We start from the raw sequence: 11203 nt of genomic DNA, 5'->3' as shown, positions 1-11203 counted from the left end.
CTGGTTCTGCAGCCTGGTTCTGCCGGAGGTTTCTTCCTGTTAAAAGGGAGTTTTTCCTTCCCACTGTCGCCAAAGTGCTTGCTCATAGGGGGTCATATGATTGTTGGGCTTTTCTCTGTATCTATGAAGCGCCTTGAGGCGACATTTGTTGTGATTTGGCGCTATATAAATGAAATTGAATTGAATTGAATTGAATTTTATTATTTGCTTCGAGCCCTGTGTACAGGAGCTGCATGCTAAAAGATCTTTTGTTAAAAGGGTTGGCGTAATAAGCAAATGCTTCAGCCAATACCTTTTGATTAGCCTTGTCTCATGCTTTCTTGCTTTGTGGTAAATCTTTGTTCTGTCTTCACTGAGATATTTGAATGCTAATCAATAAAAACATATCACTCAAACTGTGTTTATATGTGAGCACATGGTTATTTACCTCATGTCTATCTTTATCCCCATCACCCACAGCGTCGTGATAACAAACCCAAAGGACAGTTTGTGCAGTTTGCTGAAAACATTCTTTTTTTTCCAATTTATGCTATATTTAAAAACAACATGCTATTACATTTTATATAGTGAACATGACATGACACTGGAATTCTGACACAAATGTGTCACACGCCTGTGTTTTTCCATATACATTTTAATCAGCTTGTTTACTGGCAGCTTAAACGTGTGTTATGGCTGCTATATTTTCAATTTCATGCATGCTTCTTGTTAATTGGCTTGTAAGTGTGTGCATGCGTGCACGAGGAGGGAAAGTAAAGTCATCTATTCCCCTGTGCAGCCGCTCCTCGCACCTGTGCAGCCCAAGTCAATCTAGTGGGGCTGATCCATGGCTGAATGCTTTGGAAAAGCCTAAGGTCACCCAGGAAAAGACAAGACTGGAGTCCACAGAGATCGGAGGGAAGATGAGGAGGATTGGCAGTAAGGGAAGGAGGATTACACTCCAGAAAGCAGTGGAGCCTTACCCCTCCCGTCTCGTTCTTCACGTCGTGCAGGAAACACAGGAATCCTCGACGAGTGAGCGCTACAAAATATTCTGTTCGTTCTTTTCATACTGTTTTATCTAAACTTTAGACGCGGCCTCCATTGCATGTTTGTACCTGCACAACATATCAGCTCAAGGGTCATTTAATTAAGTGTGAAATAAATAAATAAATAAATAATGAAATGCTCAAGTTTACAACTGTGGAGAGGTTCTCGTGTGGCCTTGATGATGAAGTAAAAAAAAGAGATATCAAAAAAATAAAATCTGAAACATCCACAGTGTTGGGGAATAACGGAATACATTTAAAATACAAAATATGAGTAACTGTATTCTGTTACAGTTACCGTTTAAAAAGGTGGTATTTAGAATACAGTTACTTTGTTGAAATAAATGGATTACACGGCGGTACTTCCCGGTTTTATATTGTGGCGGGTCAGGACTGTTTGGGTTTTGTTTGACAGCTACGTTCTGTAGTTCCAGGCGGCAGCGTTACGGTTGCCATGGTTACAGGGTGACCTCTCTCTCTGCGTGTTTCCTGGGTGAGAGAGGCCTTTTTGTTGTTCTTGTGCTAAGCTAATAGGCAGAATGCTACAGGTATAGCTCTAAAGAATGTAGCATCATAGGCAGTGTAGTCCGTGCTGCAGGGAGAATGGACTGCCATACACGTTATGTGTCTGTGAGCGAGGGAGGGAGAAAAAGGAAAAGTACGAGCTGTCATCGAGCAGAAACGGGAGCTGGAAGCATGTAAATATAATAATAACCACTGCAGCCAAGAAGAGAGCCTGACGAGCCCAGTTGTAAGTAAGCTATTAAGACTCGACTGTACACCGTGTTCGTGTTTTCCTCCAAAAACAATAAGTTCTGTTGGAGCAGCCTTTCAACGCCTCTCTCTGTCTCTCGCTAGCAAAGTTGACCCAGACAACAAAGTAAAGCTAGTTTTCAGCTATGAGCCGACACAGAACCCACCGTATTAGCCAGAGGTCCCTTTACTACGGTTCAGAGCCGCGGACCTTCAGTAACAGTAATAAATCACAGCAATAGTACATTCATGTAGTTGTAAACAGCATGATGATATATTAAGTAATCCAAAGTATTCAGAATACATTACTCTCATTGAGTAACGTAACGGAATACGTTACAGAATACATTTTGGGGCATGTAATCTGTAATCTGTAATGGAATACATTTTAAAAGTAACCTTCCCAACACTGAACATCAATACCCTTTATATCAGTATTCTTTGTCTTGAATAATGTTTTAAAGCTACACGGCTGTTTAGTTTTTCAATTCAGTGCTCCACATTCATTCAATCCAAAAAAGACCCCTGAGCAAAAAAGTGCAAATTAAAGCCCCCTTCCATCATGTTTATTGTTTTTAAAAAAGGTTTACAATGGGTCCCAAAGTAAGATTTTACATTGCTCAAAAACACCCTCACTGAATGAGAGGTCGACTGTATGACCCGCAACACATCGTAGCTGGCAGTACGCAAGCAGCGCCAGGGTTCGTGCGTGATATATCTGGTTCCAACCTCCAGAGAGTATCTGTGTCACTGTCCTGTCTCATTGGCTCGGGCTCTGGAAGGATCTCTTCTAAACCCACACCATCTCTACTTGCCAGGTGAGATTTCCTTCCTGACGCTTTGGAATAGCTTCTCAACAGAGGGCAGTGAGACGGGCTTAGCTAACTAGGCAGAAGGACACAGTTTTTGCCTGGTCACTCTGGCAGAAGGAAATAAATACTAAACTGTCCAGAAACCAAATTCATTGCATGCAACTCTGAAGACAGAACGAATAAACTGTTCCAAGAAAGAAGCGGTGAAGTGAAATTTCCTGGATCGCTGGCTCAGTGGGAATCAGCGTATAGCAGAATCGTTACTCGGGGCCAACAGTTCTCTCTAAAATCAGAGGATAAGAATAAAGAGATAAATGGCTGTAAAAGTGTTTAGGAAAAATGGTCAGAAAGATATTTAAACAGACATTGTTTGAAGCAGTAATTACACCAAAGCTATTATTAGACCTTTGGTCCTCTTTAGAAAAAAATCACGCTTAGCTCAAAAAGTAATTAATCAAATTCAGCATCACATACTTTTAAAACTCAATGCATTGGCCTCTTGCCATGTTCTTAAAATATTATCTTAGCACAGTGACTAATTTCCTGGTTAGCTGAGCACTAATGAATGCCTGACTATGTTGCCCAAAGCATGGAGCACTGGCATGTATGCACGGTGGGTCTTTGTGTGAGAGGACGAGCAGTCCTCATGACTCACATCTCCTTCTGACTCTGCAGCCGTCCCATAAGGACGGCAAACGCGAGCGTTGCACACAGTGTCAGCGCTAAACAATGCTCCCGGGGACAATCCACACCTGTTTTACAGCTGGCCGGGAACGCCACTTGATACTTGAGTTATGACTCGTCGGAGGAAATCGTTGCAAAAAGGATCAGGTTTCGTCCTGCTAACAAAAAATGATTAATTCAGTGGCAAATAATGCCACGAACCGGCTCGATTAATCCCCATTTACTGTCTGAATTGATCACACTTTTATAAGTGGATTTGTCTCAATTTGTTGTAAACACAAATTGAATCAGATTATGCATTGATCTCACGCCTGCGGTGAAATTCATCATTCTTCTGTTGATGATGATAAATTAATGTCTCGAAGCGAGTAAGCTGAAACTAAACGTATCCTCTTTTATATGGTTTGTAATATTTAAAGGCCTCGCTCAGGAAGTAGATCAACTTCTGAAGTATTCCTATGAAGCATTATCTTAGTCTAATCAGTTCCTAAAATTAAAGATGATCCTTTCTAAACTCCAAATGTTATCTTTTAAGCTGTTGTTCAGATCCAGAGTGAACGTCGTATTGCTCGATGGTCCATGCTCGCTGCCACGCGATTAAGCTCTCTGCTCTTCTCTACCTCACACGCATTAACATTCGCAGGCAGCCTGATCAAGGCAGTCCCGGCATACATTACAACCCTCCTCTCTTCAACAGCTGAGCTTGTCCACAGATTTATTGGGTTGTCATGGCAACAGAAGCGAGCCGGGGAGGACAACAGTCCTCCCCCATCTCCAACTCCTCATCCACCTACACCTTGGTCTTTCTCACCCATTTTCTCTTTCCTGTGCTTTTCTTATCATAGTTCAAGCTACAACACTGTTCTTGTAATAAAAGAGGAAAAAACAAACAGATCGTTCTGGGCTTGGTGGAGTTTTTACTAAACCTCACAGTGCATAACTGAAAACTACAGAAGTGGCTAACCAATTTAGGGCAACCTCTACTTGAACCATATTTTATATGGCAAATAAGCTATTCCAGAAAAAAACAGCATAATTTATCTGTAAAGTCCAAATCCTGCTGTCTGATTCTCCGTAGCTCTGTTGACCCCATAAACATGATAACATCCATTTGTTGGCCGAAATCTGTGAGTCTAAACTGTAACTGCCTGCAGATGTTCAACTTGAGACCGGCTACTGATTACTGTCCAGCAGCATGCAAGCACACTTGTAAACAGAAAATAACACATTTCCCATGTGAGATGACTTCTCACAGTATGTGTGGTGCTCAAATGCACAATGACCACTGCAGCTCATATTCATTTTGATCTTATTTTTTCAGCTTAGCGAGTCTTCCATTGCTTGAGTAGAATCCCTCCTCATTTGTGGATGCTCACATGCACACTTTCACGTGCGTGTGGATGTATAGTCGCAGCTCAGGGCTGGAAAAACACGCTCTTTGAAAAGGAGGTCGGATGGAAGTCCGGAGGTTAGATTTTGGAAGAAGTTGTTCTGGGACTTAATTAGTAAAAGGCCCCACATTTGAAGGGGCTAAGTGCCCACGAGCTCTACTCTCCAATCTGGGACAAATAAGGTGCACAAAGATATTAATATAATGCTCACAGACACATCGCAGGAAGACAAAGATGCAAGAATCTTTTGATAAAGTAGGTAAAATAAAGAAGCAGTCCCTACAGATGCTGCTACAATATCAAATACACTACATTCACTGGATTTCTTTCTTAGCTTACCCCTTCACAGTGGGTGGCAGTTGCCAGCATAGACTCACAGCATTTATAGTCATTGGTGCGCATGTTCAGTATCTCACAAACCTTCCTTAACCAGTAGGTCATTCAGTATGCGACTACCTGCAGAGCTTTTGGGGCAGGAGGAGGTGAAACCAGGAAGAAGCATAATTAGCCGTTGTTGAGAAATTAGTAGTATTTGTTTAACACTAAACAGCAGAGTGGATTAGGTCTTGATCTCTAAGACTCCAATCATTTGTTCACGTTAACCACTGTGAATAAAAGCTTCTATCTTTAAAGAAAGAAACAGAATCATCTTGCGAACCTCTCGATGAGTGTTTGGCAGGGAGATTCTTTCTCTAACTTGTTGCATATTTTATTATATTTGGTGTAGGGCTGGGCCATATCATACCATTCACAGTAATACCGGTATAATGTTAGGCAATGATAAGAAAATTAAATATCGCGATAGAATATGGGTAAAACATGCATTCGCAGTGCCTTTGTTTTCATACGCACATGGTGGGAAAGCATGGCAGCGACGGAGAATGAGAAGGTTGAAAGCGGATCGTTGAATGAAACGGATGAACCAGAACTGGTTTGTAAAAATGTTGCAACTTCAGAGGTGTGGAACTGGTTTGGCTTTCGTCCGTCAGATACACACCAAAGCACAATTTTTGGTAGAGCATGCTAGCGGGCCGTCGTTATTACCGTGTTTTTCGGAAAATACGGCACACTTAAAATCAATCCTTTGATTTTCTGAAAAATCGACAGAGCCCCTTATAATCTGGTGCACCTCATGTATGAAATCTGGTTGTGTTTACTGACCTCGAACCGATGTTATGTCGTACACGGCGCTCAAAAATCTGTCAAAAACTGTTTTAGTACGAAGCTATGAAGCCATGCCACTTGATTGATTGTTGGGGCATTACGGCTACCCTAGTCAGTAATATGTACTTTGCTTTAACAATAACAAGAATAATATTACCGTATTGTCTGTGTATAACCTCTTTTTAAGTTATGTGGATATTATACATGGTTATGCTGAGGATATGTCGGCCAAATTCCACTGGAAATGCCTTTTGGTTAAACTGTCAGCGAGGAATTTGCATTTGCACTGTTACATTTTTATATAACTTTAATGCACTTAAAAAACAGCTGCTTGTTTAAGTTAACCCTTTAACCCTTTAAGACCTACCATAGAACCAAGTCCGCCAGAGCTTATATTATATTTTTACATGCTGTGGAGCCATTTTTGGGAGCATTTCAAGTTGATATACATCAATACAACCATTATAGCCCAAATAATTTAATAATATGTATGCATTAAGTGCATAGTAATTACATAAATTGCAAAAAAGTGCAATAAACTACAAAAAAATTGAAAATCGTTTTTGTTTTTTTTAACATATATTTCTAGTTAGAGAAATTTAAGAGGCTTATCCCTCAAAACTGTAAATATAAAAAAGTTGCACAAAATAGTTTCCCACCACAGGAAATTTATTTTGAGTGTCTTCATAGTTTTATTTTTCAGATACACCAATTTTTATACACTGCAGGAAAAACGAAAATAAATATTATAATGCAAATTTGCAAAAAAGCAGCATGTGCATCAAAATAAACTATTTCCAGCAGTGCAATATGAGTCCTAAGCATCCCAGAAACCACACAGAAAGTCATAAAGTCAAACATAACTTTTAAAAACACCAGTATAGGCTCATAAAGCCCTGAAGGTAAAAAAAAAAACTACATTGCCGCAAAAATGATGTCACTTACGGTTTCGGGCAGGTAATGGCGGACATGCGGTAGTTTGCGCTGATCTCTATTCTGAGGTAGGAAGTGTTACAAACAGCTGCTCGGATCAGCAAAGCGTGTTTCTGGAATATTATGTTTTTGTTGCTGCAATTGGTTAATATGCAATTTTTTTGCAAAGCTATATGTGGAAGGAAACTGTGACCGAGGACAAGCTGATGACATAAGATGTAAGTACAACTCCTCCGGTTTCATATGCAAAAAAATTTATTGCGCTAGCTCACGTGGTTGCAGAGCTACCAGGATTTAAAAATAGTTACGCAAAACGGAGCGTGCCCGCTCCAACCGGCTTTAAAGGTTCACTGGAGGAGTTTGCACTAATAAAGTTGTGGAGTTGTAAAGTATCTTGTCTCGTGTCAATTATATCGTCAGTTATATCGCAAATTTTCAAATTATATTGTGATAAATATTTTTGGCCATATTGCCCAGCCCTAATTTGGTGTATAGCTGCGTCACACATATTTACACCAAATATGCACCACTGAACAAAACCTAACCCATCTATCCTTTAGAAAAGAGACAGGAAAAACTGCCTATGTTGACTGATTATCACTTTTAATATATGTAGCATGATGATATACCAAGTATCTAATCCAAAGTATACAGCTAAATGTCAGAACAACCAACCAGATACCGAGCAGACACAACATAAATCTCTGGAGAATGCAAAGGCTGTGGATGCAGGAAAGAGAACATAAGAAAGGAACGAAGCAGAGGTATTTCAATAAATTATCACTTACTTGCAGTGTTTGTGAGGCCCGCTGAGTGTCTCGATGACAAAGCATTCGCCACCATTTAGGCAGTAGGCCAAGTCCTTCTCATGGCAGGGCTTGAAATGCTCCGAGTGTAGCGGAGGGACAGTTGGAGATGCTGCAGAACAAACAAAGAAAATCTTGTCAGTCACAAGCACGGCGTCCTTCCTTCACCCTGTAGGGAGTTTTTCAAAAGCTCAGTCTTTACCCAATTAAAACAAGAATAAGCTAAGTTTACTAAAAGTTTACACGTAGAGAGGACCTCATTTTCACTCGCCGTGTCTTCAAATAAATCATGGTTTTATCTTAAACGACAGTAGAAAAATACCAGAATTGTTTGGCGCCAGCCAAGGATGCATAAGAACAGTTTGTCTGTGCCTACAGACAAACTCGACGCACGTTGTGGATAATACCAACATGCGATTGTTTGTTTAGACCCTGCGATGTCACAAGCAAAAGATGGATGGAGGACAGGTAATAATCTGTCCCTTTATGATTAATACTCTATAGTTGCAGTAATGCTGTTGGAGAACATCAATTCTTCCAGTGATTTATCACAACTTGCGTGAGTGATTGTGCGTAGTACACGAATCTAAGGGAATCTGCTCGATGTATATTAATAAATGACCTAATAATTGAAATTCACTAGCTGGGCCGACGTCCTCATCTTAGGTGTGACAGCGTTTTAGTAGGTAAAAGTGATGCTTTGACATGAATCGAGCTGCGGTTTGGGGAAGGCCTCGAAGGGGACTGGCGACAGTCGGCAGATCCCCGTGCACTACATAGAAATGAAGAAGTTAAAGAATTGAGAACAAGGAGGGAGGGTGGGGCACGTAAACGAGAATGAACAGCTTGCAGAACAGGGGAAACTATATAGATGACAACCTGAAGGAGCGTGTTTGGAGGCGTGGTCCTGCTCCTGAAATTCCCATACATAATCTCCAATAATAACCAACAGTTTCCCAAGAGAAAGAAAAACGCATGATTAATGAAATAATGGTGTTATGGGCATTTTATTGCTGGTTGAGGATAAGATAAGAAAATGTTGAGATTTCACAGTGTTCATGGCCGTCATCCATCAGCATTGATTAGAAAGTCTGTGATGGAGCCGATCAAGCTTTCAGATGCAGGGAGAAATCTGATCTGCAGCACAGATGATGTTCTTATTAATACCAGACTGGGCTCCTGACTCTTTCCTTTGTGCTTACAAATGAAAAATGAGTCTGCTAAGGGCTCTCATTAGCAGAATCCCAGCTATGTTGTTCTTAAAGTAGCTAGATGAACTGTGATGAACCAGAACACTATGCTTCAGTGATTAAAATCAGTTTTACTTAGAGGATGCTGTTACTTCCACAATAGTACTGATCACTGTATTAGGTTGTTCTTTAATGATGTGTGGAAGATACATCCAAGTGAACTGAAGATTTTTCAATCAAGAAATGAGGAGAGGGGAGGACTGTGGAGGTGAGTTAGAGGTGAGTTATTTTTGTATGGGCTCAGATCCCTTAATCAGCAGTATGAGGCACCACAGGATTGAGTGGTGGGTTGGCTTATGAGACGCTAGGTGCTGATCAGACCCCAGGGATATTCTGCAACCGCTGATAATTAGCAGATGAGAGACTGGTTTAAAGTTAGTAGTTGAACCGGGAACTAAGGAAGGGGTAAACTGAGGTTTGCAGTAGCTTGGACAACATGGCGATATGCGCTCAACGCCGGATCCGAGGCGGACACGAAAAGCACGTACAGAGTAATGAATTATTTACAAATGAATAAATATTTCTCAATATCTGTTTCAGTTTAAATACCGACCTGTTATTACCTGGGTTGCTGCATTAATAGAAGGATTGTTGTCCTTTGTATGACATGGGACATGTGGGTTTGTATGACAGGATTTGAAGTTTGCTAGCAACTCTAAACTAAATTGTAGTGTATCCAATTCAACAACTACCCAGCTTTGGGTAAAATATTTTAAAAATTACCATGACTGGTATCAGATGGTTTTCAAATTTTAGCTTTAAAAATCCACACCTAACGATTAGGGGTGCAACGATACACAAAATTCACGGTTCGATATTTTTTCAATACAAAAAAAAATGTTCATGCCTTTTTAATTTGTCATTTATTAAATTTTCACGGCACATTCTGCACCACATCTCTGTGCGTTCATCATTTGTTTGAAGCCAGCTCACCTCCTGCAACCACTTTTCCGAGAATACGCGCTTCTTTTGTGGTTCGGACTCCTTCTGACATTTCTTTGGAGGTGGAGGAACATCACAGTAATTGCTCAAAGGAGCTTCTTCAACATCTTTAAGAGTTCTAAACAAATGTCTGTCCTCCTCCAGAAAATCTTATGTATGCAAACACGCGTTGCAACTTCTTATCTTGTGCGCGTTTTTTATTTTGACAGCGAATGCACACCTGCGGACCACTTATGTGCAGCCCTGGTTATTTAGCTCGTCATATTGCAGCCACAGAAATTCTTTTGTCCATGAAACCATAAAGCTGCACTTTCTTTTTGCCTTATAGTCTGATTTGTCATAACGTTTCCGTTTTGTGGTAAGCTTTTCTTTGGCTGTCACTTCTTCACCCTGACCTGTCTTATTTGGCTCAGCAGAACTAAAATATATATCCTGCTGCTTTTACACAGGCACTAACATAACGCTCAGCGATTCTCTGCACGATCAACCTCTCACATGTTTAAGCTGCGGGAGATTTCACTTGTCATGTTTGCATAGTAAGCTAACGATTGATAAGATGATGTCAGAGGAATTGGTGCGCAAATTATCATCACTCACCAATCAGTGCTCTCTATACACAGTTCACGCGATTGCAAAGTGGAAGCAAAAAACAAGCGCAAATTCAAACGCGATTTCAATATGTCACATATTGACAGTGGCTCACAGATGCCAATGACATAATTACCCAGCTACATTTCCGAAAGAATGCAAAAGCATTGACATATATTTTTCCTTTTTACGATAGACCAACGGGCAGGGCAGGGCTAGCCCCGGGACATCGGGCTAGCGATTTTGCGAGCCCTGTATCTGATGGAGAAATCACTCATCTTTGGAAAAGAGAGTTTATTACAGAGAAATGGCTCTTTCCAAAATAAAAGCTATACTATACGCTTCTTCTGGGCTATATTCTCAGCAGCATATTAAACATATCAGGTCCCCATAAGGAGAATCATGTGCTAACGGCTGTCTAAATGACTCGGCTAAAGTTTGTAGCATGCGTGCTTGTTGTTTTTGTCTGCTTCCACTTGTCTTTGCACTAGGATGACATCGGTGTAAATGTGCAGTCATATTCGTTGTGTTCCCACTAGTGCTGTCAGTGTTAATCTCGTTGAAATGAGTTAACGCCACAACACGGCAAATCTCCGTTAACGAGCTACCGCGGATCGCCCCGTGCATGTGGCTGGACGGCCAACACGTTAACGAGCTAACTGCGCTAACACACTAGTTCCCACCAATGTAATTGCGCATTGCGTGGCACATCCAACATACTGTTTTACTTTAGTCCATGAGGCGCTTACCTTCAGGGTCATACTTCACATGAAAACCAAAATAGTTCCAAACGCCAGATCTGAATGAGGGTGGGGGAGGTTCAGTTTGCCATGTTGCAAGGAGAGCTTAACT

General features: G+C 40.9%; 1 protein-coding gene and 2 long non-coding RNA genes across 3 annotated transcripts in view; 1 reads left to right on the top strand and 2 right to left on the bottom strand.

Annotated features, from left to right (window-relative positions):
- Positions 1-6166, bottom strand: part of LOC146505805 (uncharacterized) — a 47874-nt gene extending 41708 nt beyond the window's left edge. The window contains exon 1 of the long non-coding RNA XR_014877683.1: positions 397-6166. This is a non-coding gene — a long non-coding RNA (uncharacterized LOC146505805). The remainder of the gene's footprint in view (positions 1-396) is intronic.
- nrg3a (neuregulin 3a) overlaps positions 1-11203 on the bottom strand; it is a 430968-nt gene that overhangs the window by 174575 nt on the left and 245190 nt on the right. The window contains exon 2 of the mRNA XM_085183301.1: positions 7554-7683. Within this exon, the coding sequence (XP_085039427.1) occupies positions 7554-7683 (130 nt within the window). The remainder of the gene's footprint in view (positions 1-7553; positions 7684-11203) is intronic.
- LOC146505802 (uncharacterized) overlaps positions 1-11203 on the top strand; it is a 282570-nt gene that overhangs the window by 117284 nt on the left and 154083 nt on the right. The gene's annotated exons all lie outside the window — the stretch shown is intronic.

This window comes from Neolamprologus multifasciatus, chromosome 13, assembly GCF_963576455.1.
Source record: "Neolamprologus multifasciatus chromosome 13, fNeoMul1.2, whole genome shotgun sequence".
Lineage (NCBI taxonomy): Eukaryota > Metazoa > Chordata > Actinopteri > Cichliformes > Cichlidae > Neolamprologus > Neolamprologus multifasciatus.
The sequence above is the reverse complement of the archived record's forward strand: the minus strand, read 5'-3'. Positions and strand labels throughout refer to the sequence as shown.